This window comes from Mirounga leonina, unplaced genomic scaffold (genome assembly GCF_011800145.1).
Source record: "Mirounga leonina isolate KUSES-001 unplaced genomic scaffold, KU_Mleo_1.0 Mir_94, whole genome shotgun sequence".
Taxonomy (NCBI): Eukaryota; Metazoa; Chordata; class Mammalia; order Carnivora; family Phocidae; genus Mirounga; species Mirounga leonina.
In genome coordinates this window covers 104,487-127,861 of record NW_023270855.1, presented here as the reverse complement: position 1 = coordinate 127,861, position 23,375 = coordinate 104,487, and the positions used below count along the sequence as shown (strand labels likewise).

At 47.2% G+C, this 23,375-nt stretch overlaps 1 protein-coding gene across 9 annotated transcripts in view; it reads left to right on the top strand.

The window, feature by feature from the left end:
* The window catches only part of SLC41A3 (solute carrier family 41 member 3), a 108,738-nt gene that overhangs the window by 9,709 nt on the left and 75,654 nt on the right, over positions 1-23,375 (top strand). For 6 of the 9 annotated variants that reach the window (XM_034996416.1, XM_034996420.1, XM_034996421.1 and 3 more), the window contains one exon: positions 6,776-7,062. In XM_034996416.1, the coding sequence (XP_034852307.1) occupies positions 6,808-7,062 (255 nt within the window). In that variant the 5' untranslated portion in view covers positions 6,776-6,807. Of the gene's footprint in view, positions 1-6,505; positions 7,063-21,871; positions 22,395-23,375 lie in introns of those variants that run through there. The other 3 variants (XM_034996414.1, XM_034996422.1, XM_034996423.1) reach the window with 3 other exon arrangements.

The following is a 23,375-nucleotide window of genomic DNA, read 5'->3' as shown; positions in this document are numbered from 1 at the left end:
GAACTCTCTGTACCTTCCTCTCAATTTTTCTATGAACCTAAGACTGCTCTAAAAAAGAAAGGTTTTTTTTCCTAATAGTGCACATCCATTGGGAAGAAGTCTGAACAGTATAGATGTGTATAAAGTCCAAAGGATTATATCCATGCCTCCTGAACCCCAAGCTCTTTCTGTTATACCCAGGCCTCCTGTGTTGACTGGTTGGGTGGCTGGGGTGCCTTTCATGGGAAGGATGAGATGGAGAGTCGATTCCAAGACATCGAGAGCTCTGCGTTAGACCTAGGGTGCCTGAGACGCTTCTCAGACCACTGAGTAGGAGGTTGACTCTGTGTGTGGATCCCGGCTGAGCTGGAGAACTCTTTCCGGCGGGGGGGGCAGCGCAGCACATCATTGTTACTTCAAGCGCGGGCCTGGGGGAGGTCCGGACACAGGCTGTGGACAGAAGAGAGGTGAGGAGAGCCTGGCATGTCAGCGCTGGAGGTCGGGGGAAGAAGCCACAGCAGGACACCAGTGGAGTAGGACCAAGTGAGGCGCACATGGAAACCTGGGAAGGGCCACCAGGAAAGACAGAGAATTTCAGATAAACAGTGAATCACTTTTCAACGTAAGAGTGTCCCATTTGACCTGCTGCATCTGGCAGCCCAGAGCCGGGAGGAGAAGGCTGTGACGTCCATCTGGCCTTTCCACCAGGATGCTGTAAAGCCCAGGGAAGCCTGTGGGCCTGTACTACTTGTGATGAACCCCCAGCCAGTTCCCCAGCTGGAAGCACAGTTGAGGCTGGACCAGCCCTTGTGGTTCTTACTATCACAGGAAGCGCCTCAGCAAAAACCATCAGAAAACTTTGAGGAACAAGCTTTCTTACAGGTCCCGGAGGGGACACGGCACACCTCAGGGCCACACGGCCACACAGTGCAGTCTCAGGTGGAGAGAGGGAGGGGGCGAGGACATGGGGCTCGGCCTTTCCTGGGGCGAGATAACTAGGGTTTCATGGGTTCACTGTTTATCAGATGATTTAAAACCTAAGAGCAAGAATGAGGATGAGGGAAGGGAGAAGCGGGGTCACTCAGGCAGTCAGTGATCTGGATTACCTAGGATTTGCTAAAGGGGGAGCTCTGGGGGTGCAGTGACCTGGCTCTTGGGTTGGTTTGCCAGCAGCTGTGTCCTATAGCTGGGTGTGCAGATGTCTTTGATATGGATGCCTTGGCCATCAAAGGCTTCCTGTCAGGCACACACTACAAAGGAGTCCCGAGGAGCCTCAGGAGAAACAAAGTCAGCCAGCACCATTAACATAGCCTTTATTCTAGAGTGCTGAACACTAGAAGGCTTCCAGAGAGCATTCTGACTTGGGGAAGGAGGGTGGAATGTTTTATGGGCTTTAGCAGGAAGGTATTGGTTAGAATTCCCCTAGACTTAGCAGGAAGGGGGAAGCCCCAGTCCAGCCAGTTTCAGAAATGAGAGCAGGGCATTGTTCTTGAGGGTCAGCAGCTCTTTCAGGCAGTTGACTTTATCAGGAGGGATGAAAGGAGCAGGAGCTAAAGTCCCATGCAGGAGGGGGTGGGGGGCACACTGCGGGGGCAAGGATGTGGGGAGGCCATGGTGGGCAGGTCTCAAGTCCTTGAGAGTGTCTCATGACATGCTGAGGTTTGGGGGAATTGTTTGGCATCGTGCAGGTGACCTCTGGCCTTGGCAAGGGCCACTTGTGCAGGGAGGAGCCGGATGGGTGTTGTTGAGCACAGAGGCAAGGACACCGAGACAGTGGGGATGTGTCTCTTTCATTGTGTTCTGAAGGGGAGGAGAGAAATGGGGTACAAGCTAGAGGGTGGCTTGAGGTCAAGGGAGCTTGTTTGAGAGGGAGATTCTAGAACAAGATCCTGTTGTCATTAGATGATCCTGCAGAGGTAGAGGGGAGAAACTGAAAAGGCAGGAGAGAGGAGACCCTTGTGAGCGCTGGTCCTTGAGAGGGCTGAGGTGGGTGCTGGGGCACAGGCGAGAGGCTGGCACCCCTCACCCCCTTTACCCTGTGTTTCCTCTGCTATGTGATGGAGGCAGTAATAGACCTTCTTGGGACTTGTGAGGCTAAGGGATATGAAGGACCGCTGCATGGGTCATGGGTAGCTGTGTCTATTATTTTTTTTTTTTTTTTAAGAAATTTTTGGTCTGGGTCTGCCGGGGTGGTTGGGCCCCCCCCCCCCCCCCCCAGCTCTGTTTTACTAATTGTCCTTCCTCCCCATGTGTTCCAAGGGAGCCACATAGAATAGCAGAATGGGGACCTGAGACCCTGTTGACGATTTTATATGTGGCTCGCAGTGATGGTTGGACTGGGACTCTTTTCTCCATTGTTACCTGCTTTCCTACTATGGCCAAGCCTCCCATGTGAGCCTGACTCACTTTATCAGCACTGCTGCCCTGAGTGGGATGAATTTAAAGAGAATGTTTGGTTTACCTCGAGGGTTCAGGCTTAGAGGGTTTAGGGCAAGAAAGTCACTGGGATGGTAGAACAAGGGTCTTAGTCCTAACGAATGACCTGGGCCTGGACCAGCCAGGTAAGGGTGGCTCCTGTGGGGGGCAGGACCAGGGCGGGGGGCCAGGGTGGGCCACGCTGGGCCTGCTGTGGCAGGAGGAGCAGACATTTCCTGTCCCACTGCTGGGCTGCTATAAAGCCTTTAGGAGTCATGCAGGAATAAGTAATTCCGGTTGTTTGTTTGTTGTGGTTTATTGCCTTTCTGAGCTGAGCAAAGCCTGCCTTGGCCCAAGTTCTGTAAGGCTTGTGTGTGCGGATGGTTCCTACCTTCAGAGGTGTCCCTGAAGATGTGAGGCCTCCTCTGTGCCCTGCTTACTCGTTGCTCACTCAGGCTGTCCTCACAGGCCCAGTGTCTCTGTTGACTTCGATAAACCTGCTGCACATAGTGCAGGGCCCCTGGCCCTCTGCCAGTGGGGAGGTGGGGCTGGTGGCCTTGGGCGGCTTGTGGCTACAAGTTAAAACATGTATCGACTAACTGAGAGCAGTCCTAAACAATAGTGTCTGCTTTCTTTGCAGGTTAGATCAGTAAGTCATACTCCCATCTATTCCTGTCTGGTCTCTTCGGCCAACATCAGGCCTTCAGCTCGGGTCATGATCCCAGGGTCCTGGGATCGAGTCCCGCATCGGGCTCCCTACTCTGTGGGGAGCCTGCTTCTCCTTCTCCTCCCCACTTGTGCTCTCTCTCTCTCTCACTCTCTTTGTCTCTCTCTCTCAAATAAATAAAATCTAAAAAAAAAAAAATTAAGGAAAAAAATTAAATCCTGTGGAAAAGAAGGTTTTACCAACACCTGGGTGGACTATCAAGGATGACATGAGATGCTAAAAACAGAGGTGGACAGGTATATACAAAACAACCCAAGATCTAGAACATTGATTTTTTAAAAAATAGCATGCATGAGTGTGTCTGTGTGTGTACGTTGGAAGGATATATACTAGATTTAGTGGTATTTGGGGGCAGTAAAATTGTTGATGATTTAAACTTCCATATTTACACCTTTTTTGTTTTCTAAATTGTATTTCTTATGAACACATTACTTTTGTATTAAAAAACAATCAAGTGATTTTTATTTTGTAAAGGATGGTCCCTCGGGAGTAGAATAGGTGGATCGTGGCAGGTCATTTAGTTGCATTCGACACAGCAGTAAAATGAGATGGTCCCACAGCGTGGCTGAATGTGAGAAACCTAATGTTGGCCGAAGAGACGAGACAGGAATAGATGGGAGTATGACTTACTGATCTAACCTGCAAAGAAAGCAGACACTATTGTTTAGGACTGCTCTCATAGTTGGTAACACTAAGGAAGGAATCAACAACAGCTGAGGAGTGGTTCTTCCCAGAGTTCGGACAGTGGTACCCTGTGGTAAGGAGTAGGAGCTGTTATTGGACAGGGGCTCAGAGAGTTTGGGAAGCTGGTAGTCTTCTGCTTCTTCCCCTTATTCCATAAATAATTCATGAATATTTTTTGACACACAAATCACGTACCATAAAATTCACCCCTTCAAAATGTATAATTCAGGAGAACAGAAAATACATGTTCACACAGAGACTTGTGTACATATGTTCATAGCGGGGTATTATTTGTAATAACCAAAAAGTAAAAAAAGTTCAAATGTCCGATAAACAAAATGTGGTCTATTCATACAGTGGAATATTTCACTAGTATATGAAACTTTGTTCCTATATATAGCTCTGTACTCTACTTTGTGCTCCTACTGTCATACAAATTGCATATTTAGTTATTGTGTACCCATATATAGTGATTTGTAGTTACTGAATTATGCAATTGTCTTTGAATTGGATGAGAGAAAGAAGAGTTATTAACAAAAATGCAGTTATGCTGTTTTTTATATTTGCCTTTGTAGTCACCTTTACTCATGCTCTTTCCTTCTTTATGTGGATGCAAACTACTATCTGGGTCCTTTCGTTCCAGCCTGAAGGACTTTCTTTGGTGTTTCCTATATAGGGCAAGTGTGCTAGTGGCAAGTTCTCTTGGTTTTTGTCTATCTGGGAATCTCTTAATTTGTCCTTAATTTTCGAAGGATGCCTTTGCTTCTCATAGAACTCTTGGCTGGCAGTCTTATTCTTTAAGCTCTTTGAATATGTCATCCTGCTGCCTCTGGCCTCCATGGTTTCTGATGCGAAATAAGCTATTAATCTTGAGGAGCTCTTGTACATGAAGAGTGACTTCTCCCTGCTTTTAAGATTCTCTGTCTTTGACTGATAATGGTGTGTCTTGGTATGGATCTCTAAATTTATTCTGCTTGGAATTTGTTGAGGTTCTTAAATATGGGAATTTTTCTGATCATATTTGGAAAGATTTTGCCCATTCTGTCTTCAAATATTCTTTTGTACCCCTTTACTCTCTCTTCCCTGAGACTCCTGTTATGCAAATGCTGGCTTGCTTAATGGTGTCCCACAGGCCTCTGAGGGCTTGTTCATTTTTCTTCATCCTGTTCTGTTCTTCAGATTGGATAATCTGTTGATTTATCTTTCAGTTCAGTGGTTTCTTATTCTCCCTGCTCAGGTCAGCTGTTGCACTCCTCGAGGGAATTTTACACTTTGGCTATTATATTTTACAACTCCAGAATTTCTACTTGGTTCTTTTAAAAAGTTTTTATCTCTTTATTGATATTCTCTGTTTGGTTAGGCTTCATTTTCATACTTTCTTTGGTTCTTCAGGCATGGTTCTTTAAGTTCTTTGAACGTATTTAAAATAGCTGATTTAAAGTTTTTGTCTAGTAAGTCCAATGTCTGGGCTGCCTCAGGATATTTTTTATTAATTGCTTTCTTCCCTGTGCATAGGTCATAGTATCATGTTTTCTTGCATGTCTCATATTTTTTGTTGAAAACTGGACATTTAAAATTCTATAATGTGGGGCACCTGGGTGGCTCAGTTGGCTAAGCGTTCCAGCTCTTGGTTTTGGCTCAAGATCATGATCCCAGGGTCCTGAGATTGAGCCCTGCATCGGGCTCTCTGCTCAGCGGGGAGCCTGCTTCTCCCTCTCCCTCTGCCTGCCGCTCTCCCTGCTTGTTTTCTCTCTCTCTGTCAAATAAATAAAATCTTTTAAAAGATTTCGTAATGTGACAACTCTGGAAATTAGATTCTCCCCTCTTCTCAAGGTTTCTTGTTATTGCTGCTTGCTGGAGTTGTTGTGTCTTTGGTGACTTTTCAGAGTGACCTCTTTAGTTTGTATTCTGTGTTGTATGCGGCCACTGAAGTCTCTGCTCGTGGTCAGGTAACGCTTGGCTAGAGATCTCCTTGAAGGCCCCGCGTGGAACTGCGTGGAACTGCCGAACATCCCTGTCTGTGCCTGGGGGCTCTGTGTGTGCATTGGGGCACACCTTCAGCACGTTGTCTGGTAGCGGACAGCTCTGCCTCGCCCTCACTTTCTGCTTGTGCAGAGCCTCCAGAGCAGCTGGAGGGTAGAGCTTTGGGCCTTCTCAGCTATTTTGTGAGCAGATGCCCAGCCCAGTATGAGTGGCCTTCTCGATTCCCAGGAATTTTTAGGAACTGCAAAATTTGCACATCTAATTCCCCTTTTCCTTTTAGGCTTTTTGGTTAGTGTATTATTTACCCCAGCTATTACCCACTGCCTCAGGCAGCTGTGAAGTGTCTTTAATTGTTTCCAACAAATGTCCCTCAGGGCAAGGCTTTTGTACACTGAGTGAATTAGGAGTGGGGTGAAATACAGATAGTTTGTAAGTGGCAACTTCCAGTGATCCACCTACTAGGTCAAAGAATGACAATTTTTTGAAAATGAGGCTTTGAAAGAGCTTGAGCCCATTCTGTTCTCTCTGGGCTGTTGGTTTTTTAGGCTGCTGCAGAACCAGAGAGCAGGGGGTGGGACTAAGGCACAGTTAATATATCACAATCACCTCTGTTGCTGTTCTTGCTAAAGATTAAGCATTTTTTTTCTTGAATAAATACTCTTTGCATTACTGCAAGCCTTTGATTAATTCCCAGAGTTCTGAAAAAGTGGATTCCACACTTTTTGCTAGTTTTCTTGTTCTTTTATGGAGAGAATTTTCAGTTCCCTATACCACCAGGTTTGCTAACTCCAGTTCCTAAATATTTAGTGCTCTCTTCTATAATGTGTTTTTTTCCCTCAAATATGTGCATATTAAATAAAAAATCTATTTAAATTGGGGTTGCAGGAGACCATGTGGAGGCAGTCACTGTGTGAGGGCTTACATGGCATCAGCCCCAGAGGGGTCAGGAACTCTACTGAACAGCCCCTGTTGCTTTGTATCTCCTAGGTTAAGGCTGCCAGGGGCTCAGCTCTGCTTACATGGATGGGACGGAGACCCGACAGCGGCGGCCAGAGGAGCTGGTTCTGCCACACAAACTCAGTCCTGGAAGACTCTCTGCAACCTCAGAAGATGGACCTCTGAGTGAATCTGAGAGCCAAAGGGCGGTCCCTAAACCACTGGGGACTGAGCTCAGCGGGGAAACTGCCTTGTCCATTGGCCTTCAGGTGGTAGTGCCCTTCATGTTTGCAGGACTGGGACTCTCCGGGGCTGGTGTACTTTTGAACTATTTCCAGGTAAGAGGAAACTAAATGGTAATAGTGCTGTTGGTGGCATTGTTGAATGTCATCCCTGAAGAGTAGGCAGCTGCATGTTGAGTCCAGCTTGAGGACAAGGGGCAGGGCCTTCTCTTTCAAATATCATTTTTCTACAAATTGGGCAAGATTCTTTTAGTTACTGGTGATGGAGACTAAATTTAACCCAGGTTAAGCTTTAAAAAGACAATTTATTAGCTCATATAATTGAAATATCTAAGGGGTTGGATTTCAGGCATGGCATGATCTAAGTGCTTAAATGATATCATGATGCTGGCTTTTTCTCTGTCACTCAGCTATGTTTTATTTTCAGGCAGAATTCTGTACCTAGATGGGAGGATGGCCCTTGGCAGTTAATCCTTAATACATGTGTTCTTAGAAAAAAAAAGAGACCTCTTTGTCAATGTCCACATCAATCTCTAAAAATTGATCCTGATGTCAGGCATCCACCCCTGTTCCAGTCACTGTTCCCTAAAGGAGGACATTCTCTGCTTGGCTAGCCTGACTCACGTTGTTAATCACTCTTTGAGGGGAGGCAGGGCCCGTTGATTTGCAGCCCTCCTGGGATGCCACATAGTGAGGAACTGGGAGTTACCCATCAGACAAAAAAATTACCAATGAACCATGCCTTTTCTGTTCTTCTACTGTCAGAGCCCCATTCCTTTCATCAGTGTGACCTTCAGAAGTCCTCCCTGGAAAGGCATAATACCTAAGGATATTCTAAGTCATGACTGGCCAGATCTCTCCTATCAGTTCGCAACCAGCAGAGAACAAAAATCGTCTAGAGTGGGGCAGGCTGGGAGAAGCAGGGCTGACACATCTGACAGCTCCCAGCCTGTGCCTCACTCAGTGCTCTAGGGACTCTGCCCTGGGAGTGGGGGTGGTGGTGGGCTCTCTGTGCCTGGGAACTTGAGCCCTGCCCCTCACTCATTTGGGTCCCAGTTCTGCCATGTAGCTGTAAGGGTGGTAGTTTAAAATTTTTTTTAAACCAACACTAAAATCAGATTTCATGTAAAAGTCTGAATTTCTGTTTTCTCTTGAAAACCTGGCAACTGTTACAACGTTGGACCCACATTCTCTCAGGGCCACAGTCAATGGTTGCTGCCCCCTCTAGGTGGTCGTGTTCTCTAGTTTGCCACAGTCCCCACCACTCCCTCTTATTACACCATCCTCCTTCACTCCATCACCTGCCTGGCCCTGCCCCAGTATGGGGTTCTCAAAGACCTTTCCAACAACCAGCTGTCTAGTTTCTCATGACATCACCACACCAGTGACCAGCTCCACTCTGAAGATCCACCTAGACCTCGTCAGGCCCTAGGATGGCCTTCTCTTAAACTGGAGTCCCTATCCTGGTTGGATTCAGCCCTAGTCCCCATGTTTGGTCTCTCTCTGACCTCCAGCCCTCAGCCCTCTCCTTTCTCTCGGTGACCTGGTGCCTTCTGGCCCTACATCCTTCTTTAAGCTGTGGTCAGTCAGCACTGCCGTAACCTCCAGAGCATCTCAGTGCCTGGCTTCCATAACCTGGAGATTCCTCCCCATCCCACTCCCACCTCCTGCCCCTGCCTCCTCACTGCCTTCCTTACTTCAGGTCCTCCTCCCCGCAGTCCATTTTCTGTACCAGCGATTTTCAAAACGTCTGTTTTATCGAGGGTTCCTAGCAGAATGATGTCACTGAGCATGTATCTCACACACTCACACACACACACACCTTGCACATATATATTTATACATACATTCATACACATCAGCCCCCTGTATGTACACACATTGGTTTAGAAAGTGTACACACACACATAAGTTTATAAATTACATATGGAGAGGCAGTATAATAGTGAACTGAACTGCTTAAGGGCCCAGGCTCTGGAGCTTTTTCTAAGTGGGTTTGAGTCCGACCTTTGTCACTTACACAAGTTGCTCTTTGTTCCCCTGTTTTCTCTTCTGTAAATTAGAGTTGACCCCAACAAGGTTGTTAAGAGGACCGTGAAGTGCTGGTCACAGTGCCGGGCATTAGAAAGCACCCAGTGAAGGTTAACTGCTGTTGTTCCTGTCATCACTGATATTCTGTCACATGCAGTGCTGGGCCAGTTTTCAAAAATTTACATAAAATTTCAACTCAAGAGGATAAAGATTAGGCAGAAATATCCATCTAGAGTTTCTTTCATGTGTTCATTGGACCCACATGAGGGTCATGGCCCAACTGCCATGTCAGGAGGACTGCCATGATGCAGATCTGAATTTTAAGATCCCTGTTAATTTTTCTATTAACTGTGGAATAAAATCCAGGCTCCACAAACTGGTATCCAAGGGCTCCCCTTGGCTATATCAATTAGGATGGTTTCAGCCACAAATATCAGAAAGCACACCTAGAATAGATTAAATAAGAAGGAAATCTGTCATCTCCCAAAATGGAATTTCCGGGATAGGGTAATTCAGGGTTTGGAAAGTGTTATCATCACCAGTCAACGATGCCTGCAAGAAACCAGGACCTTTCCAAGTTCCTGCCAAGTCAGCACCCAAAGTTGGCTTTGTCCTACAGCTACATCATGGTCAGAGGGAGAAGAATGGGTCATGTGTTCTGGCTCCTCCTTCTTAAGCACAGGGAAGCTTTCCTAGGCACTCCCAACAGAATTCCCCCACTTCTTACTGGCAGATTTGAGGTACATCCCACTTTGAAACCAAAAATTTGCAAAGGGAATGGAATGGCCTCGATTGGTTTGGCCTGCTTGAAGTGAGGAGAAGAGTAGGTCCCCTGCCCTGTGGGGACAGGGGTGGGTTCCTGTGTACAGTTGGGTTCCGTGGGGAAGGCTGGAAAGGGGCAGTGGTGCCACACTGGCTCAGGGCTGCTGAGGCTCCAGTTCTGCAGCTCTGTCCAGTGGTGCTGGCTCTAGTCTCAGCAGCATGGTAGCTTCCAGCCTCACTTCGACTGTCCCCTCCCTGTGCCTGCCTTCCCACCAGCCCCAAGTGAAGAGACCTCCCATCATCCTTCCTGCCCCATTTCACATAGGCAGTCTTTCACGGAGGTGCTGGCCCCACTGACGTTTCACCTTCACAGATGATGGGATATTTGCCATTTCCTTTTATCTTGTGTGTTGATCTGGTGTGTCCTTGGTTTGAATGTGAACTCCCTGAGAATAGAGGCTACACTTTTTTTTTAATTTTATTTTCCTGGAAAAGGTAGAATATTCATGTGGTTCAGGGTTCAAAAGGTTCACCAATGTGTGCAGGGACCAGGCTCCCCAGTCTACACAGAGGCAGCCAGTGGGCCCCAGTTGGTTGTGTTTTCTCCTAAAGATATTTTATGCATGTACAAACAAGTATCTGTATCTGTTCATCTGCTTCTGTATATTTTTCTCTTTTTTCAAGTTTTAGCACATACAGACTATTGAATGCTTTGCTTTTTTCACTTTACAATAGAGCTGTACAGTATATTCACTACACAATATGTTCCCTTTACAATATTCTTTATAGGTATATTAAGAGTTTCCTTTTTTTTTTTTAATGGTTGTTCAGTGTTCCATTATACAAATATACCAGAATTTATTTAGCCATTTTCCTTCTTATGAGCATTTTAAATTTAATTTAATAGTTTGCTATGGCTGCCATAACAGAGTACCACAGCCTGGGTGGCTGAAATGTCAGAGACTTCTTTTCTCACAGTTCTGGAGGCTGGAAGTCCAAAATCAAGGTGCCCTCAGCGTCGGTTTCTCTTGAGGCCTCTCTCCTTGGTGTGCAGATGGCCACCTTCTCCCTGGTCATCCCTTTCTACATGTCTGCGTTCAAATTTCCTTTTCTTGTAAGGACACCAGTCATATTGGATTAAGACCTATCCTTATGACCTCATTTTAATTTAATGCCTTTTTAAAGGCCCAATTTTTTGGCAACAGATGCAGTCATATTCTGAGGTATGGGGTGGGTGAGGAGGGTTAGAACTTCATTTTGGGGGAGGGGGTATGATTCTGCTCATAACAACTTAAAATGGTATTACTAACAAAAGCTGCAGTGAATCATCTTGACATTTCATACACACCTGAGTAAATGAGTAGGATAAATTGTTGCAAGTAGAAGTGCTGGGTCGAAAGATGCATGCATTTTCAACTTGGACAGATATCCCCAAATCACTTGCCCTGGAGGTGGGACCAGAGCAACAAAACTAGAAGCTGGTTCTTTGAAAGAATTAATAAGATCGATAAACCTCTGGTCAGACTTATCCAAAAGAAAAGGGAAAGGACCCTAATCAATAAAATCATGAATGAAAGGGAAGAGATCATGACTAACACCAAGGAAATAAAAACAATTATTAGAAATTATTACCAGCAACTCTGTACCAACAAATTAAGCAACATGGAAGAAATGGATGCCTTCCCAGAAACTTGTAAACTACCAACTGAAGCAGGAAAAAATAGACAATCTGAACAGACCAATAACCAGCAAGGAAATTGAAACAGTAATCAAAACCTCCCAAAATACAAGAGTCCAGGGCCAGATGGCTTGCCAGTGGAATTCTACCAAACATTTAAAGGAGAATTAATACTATTCTTCTGAAGCTGTTTCAAAGAATAGAAATGGAAGGAAAACTTCTAAACTTGTTCTATGAGGCCAGCATTACCCTGATCCCAAAACCAGGCAAAGACCCCATCAAAAAGGAGAATTACAGACCAGTATTCCTGATGAACATGGATGCAAAAATACTCACCAAGATCCTAGCCAATAGGATCCAACAGTACATTAAAAGGATTATTCACCCCTACCAGGTGCGAGTTATTCCTGGAATGCAAGGGTGGTTCAACATTCGCAAATCAGCGTGATAGAGCACATTAATAAAAGAAAATTGAAAATATGATCCTCTCAATTGATGCAGAAAAAGCATTTGAGAAAATACAACATCTTTCTTGATTAAAACTCTTCAAAGTGTGGGGATAGAGGGAACATACCTCAATATCCCTCCACCACCAAAGGAAAATGCCTGTTTTCCAGCACTTGACAACATAGTTTATTATCAAATCCTTTGATCTTTAACAATCCCATAGATGGAAAATTACATTTCATTGTACACTCTATTAGTCTCTATTACTATGTAACACATCATCCCAAAATTTATCAGCTTAAAACAGCACTCACGTATTATCTCTTGGGTGCTGTGGCAAGAATCCAGGTTAGCTGGTTTTCCTGCTTCCAGGCCTCTCAGCAGTCAAGATGTTAGGCCACAGCCGTGGCCTCTTCCCAGTGGGCTCACCCTCCCCCAGTGGAGGGATTCAGCTCCTGGCGGGTTGTTGGACTCAGGGCCTCAGTTCCTCATTGCCTGTTGCCCAGAGGCCACCTTCAGGACTTTCCCTGCTGGACGTGTCCAACATGGCAGCTTCATCAATGCATGAGGTCCGAGAAGGAAACGATCTGTTAGCAAGACACAAACCACTGCCTTTTATAACCTCACCACGGAAGAACATCTTTCCTCTTTTGGCTAGAGGCAAGTCACTAAGTTCAGCCTGTGTTCAAGGGGAGGGGATTACACCAAGTGTCAGTACACAGGGTATCAGGGGCCATTGTCAAGGTCCCTTGTGGTGTAGTTTGCATTTCTTACATTAACGAGTGAAGTTGAATATCTTTGGATATTTGCTTCTATTTTTTGCCCATATTTTTATGGAGTGGTTATCCTTTTTCTTACTGATACCTAAGGGTTCTTTATATATAGGGAAATTGGCCCTTTAATTGTGATATGGATTACAAATATGTTTCTCATTTTTCTATTTATCTTCTGACTTTGCTTTTGACCCTGCATGTATTTTTTTTTTTTTAATGTAGTGAGATTAATATTCTTTCTTTTAAGGCTCTGAGCCCGTGTCCTCCTTAGAAACAGAAGCTTCCTCTCGTATAGCTTTCCAGCCCCTTGGGTACCCACACAGGGCAGCATATTACAGGGTTTGGGAATGTGTTCATATGAAGAAGAAAGAACCCCATTCTTTGTGATGAGTCTGATCTCTTCGCATTACATATAGCAGAAGTTCAAACTGGTGGTCTCTGCAGAGTGGTCAGGAACCTTGGGCCCCATGGAAGTGGGTGGGGTAAAGAGGAGGGAGGGTCTGGCAGGGATGGTGCCTTAGCAGAGACACTCGGAGCAACCTAGAAAGGCAGGAGGGCAAGGGGCTGGCAGGAAGGGAGAAGCAAGGGGGTGGAGAGTTCTGTGAGGGAAGGGATTGGAGCCTGGACTGAGTGTCACAGGGGCTGAGGCCAGCCTGTTGCCTCGCCCTTGGTGAGGGAAGATTCCCATCCTAGGGTTATGGAGGTGGTTGAACATAGGGCACCCAGCCCTGGAATGTTGAGAAATGCCACAGGGACTCCTAGCCTGAGAGGGGCCAGCAGATGCTGTGCAGGGCCCTCAGTAGGGAGTGCTTGGGAGCAGAGTGAACCTGCAGGGGTGTGGGAGGCACTGTGTGGTATCAAAAGGGTGGGGAAGCCCCTGGTTTCTGTGGGAGGGTGTGACTGGCATGGTCACAGGATGGCAGGGAAGTAGAGTCCACTACTCAGGGATAAGAAGGCACCAGCCCTATGATAAGAAAGGCTGTGAGAACAGCAGGGTGGAACCTGTGGGTAGGCTACTCAGGACCATCCTGCTTTGCCCCCATGTCACAGTAGCACATCATACTGCTAGTTTTAGGCCTCACACCACATTGACCCTGGGATGCCTTGACGCCAGCTTAAACCTTGGGACTGGGACTTCTAGGGAGCAGGCAAAGTGCCTCCCGAGCAAGTGAAGCAGCCTCTTGACCTGAAGGGAGAGGGTGAACTTGTAGGGGTTCCCCATTGCAGCCCATAAAGGCAGTGGAAGGGCCTGTTTTGGGAGTGCAGGGAGCATGTATCCCCAGGAGCATGAATCCAGATTAAAATCAATGCCAGATTAATCAACCTCCCACCCCCAGTGGGGCTCATTTGCTACCTTGTAGCTTAAATAGGAGTTTTTTTGAGAAGAACAAGCACTGGCTGCAGGGGAGGTGGTAGTTTACTGAGTCCTTCCTGTAGAGCCAGCATTGTGTATCCTATATATCCAGGAGGGCCTGGCCGTGGTCAGTAATGTTGGAACACCAAGGAGGACAAGCAGTGTCCCAGTGAGGCCTTGTCTGTGGCCTTACTACATGTGGAGACATCTATGACTTTGACCTATATTTGGGGTGTCTCTGAGAGAAGAGTGTCCCAAGTTCTTCCTTACCCTGAAAGGAACAAGTCAGGCAGTGGCCCGGGAGTTTGTGAAAGGTGCAGGTGGAGACATTTGCTGGCCAGGGCATCCAGTGCTAAATGGCAGCCTAAAGTTTGGGACTTCTGCTGACTGTTGGGTGGGTTGTGTCCTTCATTAAGGACATAAACATTCTACTGAGCTCCGTCACATAGTACAGTGGTCATACCACCCATGAAGTATACAGACACCATTGCTGTGCACTCAGTTGATGTCGTGGGGGCTCCCTACACAGCCCAGGGGACCAGGGGAGTGGTGACAAGGGACTGAGGCATTTGGCAAGGGGCTGAGGAAGAACAGGGGAGACCTCTTCCTGGAGGTGGCATATGCCAGGGGTCCGAGGTTTGATTGCATCCTGCATTGAGGAGGCCTCAATAGCTATGCCTCCCAAGGCTCAATGGGCAGCTGGGTATGGAGGGTCACAGGCCAGGGTCTGTGAAAGCCTCTCTTTCCAGGAGAGCCCAGTGTGTGGCCAGCAGTTGCTGCTTGGTTGGTGTATTGTGTAGACAAGGTATTTTCTTTCATCTGAAGTCCTTGGGCACTGTGTGTCCATTATGGATATACGGTCTAGAGACTAGGAAGCATAAGAGGAGGTTGCTAAAGCTTTTTCAGTGGAGTATTTGAGGGCACTGATGGGAATGCCTCTTGACTTTATTTATTTTTTTAAAAGATTTTATTTATTTGAGAGAGAGAGAAAGAGCACAGAGAGAGAGGAAGAAGGAGAAGCAGACTCCCCACTGAGCAGAGAGTCCAATGCAGGGCTCCATCCCAGGACCCCGAGATCATGACCTGAGCCAAAGGCAAAAGCTTAACTGACTAAGCCACTCAGGTGCCCCATACCTGTTGACTTTAATTTGGACAGATTCTAGGGCCTTTTGTTGGAGGTGTCCATTCAAGGCAGGTGTCTTTGCAAGTGACAGAATAAATGGGCATAAGTAAAATGTGTAGATGAGCACTGTGTTGCCTCTGGATCCAAAAAGGATTAAATGATGTTGGGCTTGTATTAACAGTGTGTGCTGAGAGATCGGTAGCTATTTTCTGACAGTGACAAGGATGGAGTTGCTCTGGGTTTACCAAAATAATTTTCATGAATTTGCCAAGGTGGCTGGCTTTGCCTCCTACATGTGGAGTCATGGCCCATCCTCTCTTTATGAACTCCTTTCTGAGTATTTGGATGCCCTTAATGAATGTGTCACATGAGTCTCCCTGGAGGAAGATATCGTAATGTAATATCAGACCTGTGCTCCTCGAGAAGGGTGCAAGCAGTTAAGATGTTGTCTGCAAAGATTGTGCATAGCAGAGCTGGTGAGGTACCCCGTGAGTAGCCTGGAAAAGTGTCTATTCAGAGTTGAAGGTTACCTGCACCTAAGAGGCTGTTGAGATAGGCACTGAATAGAACACATTAGCCAGATCTGTAGTAGCAAAAGACTTAACGGCTGCTGATTGGGTGGAGGCAGTAATCTCAGTAACATTGGATGGGGGTCTCTGGATGGAACCAGAGCATTAAGGTTATGGTCATGCACTCTGAGGCACCTTATATTCTTTCCAGCTTTAAGAACAGGCCAAATTGGACCTTTAAAAGGAGGAGCAGTGGGGGTAATCACTCCTTCACCAAGTAGGTCTTGTATGATCCATTTCAATCCTTGAAGACCCTCTGTTAGTTTACACTGGACTGTGTTAACTGTTTTAGCTCAGCAGAGGGGGGTGTTTCATGGGGTCTCATTTTTTCAATTTAATTTATATGTCAGACTAGGTGACAGGAGTGTCATAGAGCACTTGCACCTACCCCCCCCCCCCCACCATCCAAAGGCACCTCCTGCCAGGACATGGCCAGTTGGCAGTAGTCCTTGACTTGGTGATGGGAAGAGATGGCTGTGGCCAGGAGAGACAGTGGAACACGGAGCAGGCTAACGCACAAGCTGGCCAGTAGTTCGCGGCTCCATCCCAGGCAGCCCTGGCCATGTCAGCAGCTAGTTAGCAAAGAGCAGCTGGTGAAAGCTGACCAGGTTTGGGCTGTCCTATTTATGATGCCAACTATTGGAATCACCTCCTCCTCACTCCATTGGTGAGAGGGTTTCCCACCCTAGCATTATGGAGATGGCCCAAACACATGGCGACCCCAACACTGGACAAAGGAAATCACTGAGTTTATCAGTCACATATACTCACAGCCTGGGGGAGGAGGACACTGCCTACCACCCAGAGACACACACAGGGTTGCGCTGGGGAGCAGAGTGAACTGCCAGGAGCTACAGGAGGCAGGCTTTGTAGTAACAATACGATAAGGTGCCCCTGGTTCCCATGGCAAAGTGTGGGCTGGCCGGAACTAAAACCCCCTACTCGGGAATAAGCAGGAACTGTGCCTGGTCCCCTTGATAAGGAGAGTTGCTTGACTAGAGGACCTTGTCTGTTGGAGCAGAGTAGGGAAGGGAAGTTGCAGTTAGACCATTTGAGGCCCTCCTGGTTTCACCAGATGCCAAGGCAGCAAATCATAATGATTTTAGGCCTTACACCACTCAACCTATAGAAGGCTGATGGGTTTCTTTTTCTCTTTGTTTCTATGATTCTATTTATTTGTTCATTTGTTCACTCATTCATGCAATCCGTGTGTGTGTGTGTTTGTGTGTGTGTGTGTGAGAGAGAGAGAGACAGACAGACAGACAGACAGACAGAGCAGCACTGTCCTGGACACTATGGAGGACCCAACAGCAGGCCCCGCTCTCACGGCATCATAGTCAAGCAGGGAGGGACAGACAGCAGATGCATAAGTCAGTGTTAGACAGCAGAAAGGGCTCTGAAGACAAGCAGGCCAGCTGTGCCTCAGCCTCAGAGGGGGAGGCTGGAGGAGGCCTGAGGACTAGAGGCTGGAGTGAGGCCCGAGTGACATGAGGGAGCTGCCTAGAGAAACCATGTGTGAGAACAGCTGGCCCTGGGGATCCTGATTCATTGGTCTGTGCCTGGGTCTGGGCTGCACGTTTCAGGTCGTTCTGCTGGCAGAATAGACTGAAAACCACTGATGCTGTCCCACCCCTCATGATTAGAAGTTAGAGGCCCACACAGGGGCAGGGACTTATTCAGGGTCACCCAGGAAACCACCTCATCCTTGACCCAGATTCTACCCTGCTGCCCAGAGCAGCCCCAGAATCTAGTTCAAGCTCTCTGAGATTTTCTACTATGCTACAGAACTGTTTTTAAAATCACATTGCTGATTTTCTGGATTATGACCCAATAAACCATGTTGACAGATTTTGTTCTCAAATAGCACAGGAAAGTAATTTTTTTCATGTAATGATATATTTTATTTATTTTTGGTGACAATTTATGTTTCGATGGTTATGAAAGCAAGTAATCACAATAGAATGTACAGAAAATTATAAAATAAAGGTCACTTTTAATTCTGCCACTCAAAAGTAGCCACTTTTAGCATCTTGATGTATATCCTTCTGACCTTTTACTGCTTGTGTTCACTGCTCTGTGTGTGTGCGTTTATGTTAATTTCTCATTTGATTTTTTAAACAGAAATGAGAAACATTTTTGTAATGATTAAGAACTTGCTTAATTAAGAATCTCTTTCTGTGTGAAATTATGTAAATGATTGTCTATTTCCATATCTTCTGTACTGATGAGAATGGTTCAAGGGCCCACTGTGTATAATTATACATTGTATTAGGATGTTTGACCAAATTCAGAACTATAAAGAAATTGCAGGAGTTGCTGAAATCAGAAGTGATCACTTGTTGGGGGCCCCTCCAGCTGGGTGCCGTGGGAACAGTGTGATCAGTGGCCAGAGAAACCAGGCCAGGTCCAAGTGGTTCTGTTGTAAACCAATTAACTTCTGCAACTTCTTTCTCAAAAACATGCCATTTCTCTCTGCCTTCTGCTGGTTTAGACTCTTGTTTGAATACAGGGACTGATGGCGGGCAGCAGCAGATGGGAAAAGGGCAAGGAGTGGACTGCAGGGAGGTTGGTGGAGGCAGTCTGCCCCGGGAGTCAGGGTCTTAGTCCCGCCTCTGATACTAACATGTGTGATGATCTTGGGCAAACCCTCTCAGGGCCTTCAATTTCTTTCTTTCTTTCTTTTTTTTTTTTTTAATTTAACTTCAGTTTAGCCAACATACTAGTTTTTGATGTAGTGTTTAATGATTCATTAGATGTGTATAACACCCAGTGCTCATCACGACATGTGCCCTCCTTAATATCCATCACTCGGGTACCCCATCCCCCCAACGCCCCTCCCTTCTGTAGCCCTCAGTTTGGTTCCTGGAGTCCGGAGTCTCTCATGGTTTGTCTCCCTCTTTGATTTCTTCCCATTCAGTTTTCCCTCCCTTTGCCTATGCTCCTCTGCGCTATTCCTTATGTTCCACATATGAGTGAAACCATATGATAATTGTCTTTCTCTGACTTATTTCACTTAGTGTTATACCCTACAGTTCCACCCATGTCGATGCAAATGTTGGGTACTCATCCTTTCTGATGGCTGAGTAGTATTCCATTGTATATATGGACCACATCTTCTTTATCCATTCATCTGTTGAAAGGCATCTCAGCTCTTTCCACAGTTTGGCTATTGTGGACATTGCTGCTATGAACATTGGGGTGCATATGGCCCTTCTTTTCACTACATCTGTGTCTTTAGGGTAAATACCCAGTAGTGCAATTGGTGGGTTGTAGGGTAGCTCTATTTTTAACATCTTGAGGAACCTCCATACTGTTTTCCAGAGTGGCTGCACCAGCTTGCATTCCCACCAACAGTGTAAGAGGGTTCCACTTTCTCTGCATCCTTGCCAACATCTGTTGTTCCATGTCTTGTTAATTTTACCATTCTGACTGGTGTAGGGTGGTATCTCAGTGTGGTTTTGATTTGTATTTCCCTGATGGCTAGTGATGTGGAGCATTTTTTCATGTGCCTGTTGGGCCTTCGATTTCTCATTTGCAAAAACAGAAGGTTGTACTTCTTGGTGAACATCCTAGAGATATTTTTGCGAGTCTGGTGATGGATTGAAAGTGAAATGATTCAGCGTGAAAGGCCATTGAGAAGCACAGATGGCTACACAAGGGAGTGAAGCTCTTTCATTCGTTCATTTATTTATTCACTTGCAGGTCTCAGTGCTATGTGTGGTTGGTTGGTCCTCATCTCTGCTCCCATTCCTTGGGTTTCCTTCAGAGCACTTATCACAGGTCATAATTACATTTTCATTTTTATGTTTGGCTGCCACACTGGAAGGCATGTGGAAAGCGTGTGTCTTTCAGCTAACATGTACCATGACACTTAGACCAAGAGTCTGGCAAATATTAGTCCCTCAGTACTAATTTCTGGAGTAAATGAATGAATGCTTTCCCCTGCTCTGAAGTTGCAGCAGTGAGTCAGCCAGATTCCAATCTCAAGAGGAGCGCACTCCAGGAGGGGAGAGTCAACGTGTGTGCATTTCATGCTGCCACTGAGCAAATGTGCGCTTGCCTTCAGAGGGGTTCAGAAAAAGAGCTTGGGGATTCTGGGGAAGATGTTAGGCTCTGGCCAGGAAACTGGGATGGCCTTAAAGATGAGAAGACACTTCAGTTGGCCCTGAAGTTTGGCAAGAGTTTGGCCTGAGCAGTGTGTGGAACCTGCAGGAGTATTGTGAACATAGGCATGGCCCACGTGAGGGTCCCGGGAAGTTCCTTCTAGGCTGTGTGGTGGATGACCATGTTCTAGAAAGAGAGGGCTCAAATGGATGCTTTTCCCCCCAAAATTGTGAGGGACCTTTAATGTCTGGCCACAGAATCTCAACTTTTTCAGATAATGAGTTGACAGCTAATGAGGGTATTTGGGCAAGCAGGTGACTTGGAGATGTAATATAAAATGTTAATGTGAAGAGCATATTACTTCTGGTGGACAGATGGGTTAGGAGGTAGTAAGGGCCGTGGTAAAGGTGGTGTCCATGAGCTGGAGAGGAGGGGACAGACATGGGAGAGACGTGGGGACAAGCAGATTGGATGTGGGGTTGAGGTGGTCAGGGGATGGGTAATCAGAGTGGGTTTTGGGTTTCTGGCAGAACCATTCATTGAAGCAGGAGGCTAGGGAGAGGGGTGGGAAGGAATGATCATGGAAGACTGATCGAGTTACATGGGGGTTACACGGAGTCTGAAAGCTCAGGGGAGGCTTGGTAGTTGTTAGTTTATCTGAGATGAGAAAAGTAGAGTGGGGATGAGGCTCCCAGATGTCCCTGTTACCTATTGCTATGCAGCACACCACACCCAAATTTGGTGACTTGTTTCAAGCCAGTCGTTCAGTTTGATCATGAACCTGCAGTTTGGATAGGGCTCCATGAGAATGGGTGTCTGCTCCGTTGCAGCATCTGCTGCTGTGGCTTCCACACATCGTACGCAATGCAGGGTAGCTCACTTACATGACATGACAGTTGCTGCTGGCTGTCACCTGGAATCACAGCTGGAACACCCATAGGGTGCCTCTCCGTGTGACCACTTGGGCTCCTCACAGTGTGGTATCTGGGTTTCAAGCATGAGCATCTCAGGAGATGGGAAGTGGAGACTTAGTTTCTCAAGAACCAGACTGGCATGATGTCTCTTCCACTGTGTTCTACTGGGCCAGCAGTCACAAATCAAAGGGACGAATGTCCAAGAAGGGTAGAGCTCGTTATGTCTGGCTCCAAGGAGAGGCTTAAAAATATCTGTTGAATGAATGAGTAAATGAATTATGTGAGGACAGATGCAGAGAGAGGAATATCTGGGGCTTGAGGGAGATATTTTTTGGAGAAGTTTGGCTGGAGTTGGTGAGGAGGTGGATAGGCTTGAGGAAATCAGTAGGATCTAGATTGGTGAGGACCATGAACTCCAGGCTAAGGGGATGGGACCTGAGTGTGGGATAGACTATCCAATAGAGGGGAACCAGCTAAGTTGCCTGAGAGGAACAGGAGCAGAAGTTGAGGCCCAGATCAAGGGCCTGGTCCAGGTTAAGTCCTGTTGGGTCAGTAGGTGAGTGTGCTTCTGACCTGGGGCTTCTTTTGGTTGTGGCCTTGATCCTTGTTCCAGCCAGCCCTCAGGCCTGCCATTCTGTCCTTGGTACCTGTGGAATGCACAGGGCACACCCAACAATAGAATCACAGGCAGTCAAAGGTAACGTCCCAGCCAACTCTCTGGGTTGGGGCAGTCAGCAGGCCATCAGGGTTGGTCTAACCTTTGTAGTGGATGAGAGTGGTGGGGTCCCTTTGGAGACATGTTTATAAGCCTTCTGGGCCCTTGAGAGAGAACAGGGCTGTATTTCCTCTGTGAACACAGCTTCTTCATATGGCCATGAGCCTTTGGACTCTGAAGTCAAGGTGATCGTAGGACATGGCTTCTTTCTTGGGTACCTGCAGCCCTCTCAACTTGAGGAATGAACTCCTCAGGGGCCTGTAGGAGTGGGTCCTTTATGCTGAGATTTGTCCAGGCACTTCTCTGCCTAGTAGAAGCAGCCTGGGGTGCATAAGCAGAGGCAGGCAGGATTCTTTGCAGCCCTCACCAAGGCCAGGCCTCATGTGGCTCTGTCTCCCTGGGTCCAGCCCAAGCCAGCGTGGGCTGGATGCTGTCAAGGTCACTGGGAGAGATTGTGAGTCTCCTCATGACAGTCCTGCTGAGGGAGGTCCCAGCTGACACAGCAGCCACTCTCTGAGGAGAACCTGATCTGCAGGGAGTGGACAGACAGCAGGAGCCAAATGAGGCTCTGAGTCACACTGGCCTTTGTTTCTTGCTTGCTGTCGCCCTTGGTGGGGGGGCAGTCGGGGAGCCTTCCAGCAGCTCAGGGCACTGGCAACATTACCTGTGTGGACCTCTTAGGAAACATATCCTGGTGTAGGTGAGGAGGACAGAGGACAGACTTGGACGTCTTGCTCCTGTGCATGTGGTTGGCAGCCTGACCATGGTGGTCACCCAGCTGAATCTGGAGTTTCGCTTCCAGGGCAAGAAGCTGCGAGGCTTCAGCTGTGAGCTTACCCGGTCCCCCCACGGGGTCTTCCCTGAGACTGTCTTCACTATCATTTGCCAGATCGTGGTGCCCATTCTATTCTCAGGCTTGGGCATGTTGACGGCCGGCCTGGTGATGAACATCATCCAAGTGCGTACTGGGCATATGATAACCAGCATGGGGCCCTGGATGGAGGGAGTGGGGAGCCAGGCTCCCTGGGGATCACAGATAGATTGGGAGAGCCCTGAGCCTGGCCTGATGCCCAGGAGTCCCGGGCTCAGTGGTGCCAGCCGGAGGTCCCTCCAGAGGCCTCAGGTCTGAGATCCATAGAAGCTTCTGATGACCCTCTCCAAGGTCAGCCCACATGAACAATGTTAGCCTGGGGAGCTCAAACCATTTTCCTTCCAGGGAATGCAGGTTCATCAGGCAGGGCCTGGAGGGGTTCAGACTCTTTGCCTATTTGCTCACTATGTGAGGGAATTCATTAGCCTCCCCTGCATCAGCTTCCCCACCTACAGACAGGGTTAACGAATGCACCTACCTCACAGGGTTGTGAGGATGGGCGCCCGAGTATGCCTCATGCTGTGGCCCTGAGGGTGATGGGCACTGTTCCCTCCAGTCCCCAGAATCTCTGTCCAGAGCCCGGGCTGGGGTCCAGGTGGCACGGGATGCGGCGATCTCTTTTAGGTGGAGGCATTTGTAGGGAGGCCCTTGAGCGAGAGCACACACTCTAGCATTCGCTTCTCCTGGTCTGTTTATGCTCAGGTAATGCTGTTTGAATCATTGAGGGTTTGCTTTGTCTGCCTAAACATTTTTATAGAATTAGTCTGTGATTCTAGACAATATATGTAAGTGAAGAAGAGAGGGTGCCCATAATCTTGGTCAACGTTGTGGTGTGTATCTGTCAAGAACGTATGGGATCGGGGCGCCTGGGTGGCTCAGTTGGTTAAGCGACTGCCTTCGGCTCAGGTCATGATCCTGGAGTCCCGGGATCGAGTCCCGCATCGGGCTCCCTGCTCAGTGGGAAGCCTGCTTCTCCCTCTGACCCTCCCCCCTCTCATGTGCTCTCTCTCTCTCATTCTCTCTGTCTCAAATAAATAAATAAAATCTTAAAAAAAAAAAAAAAAGTAT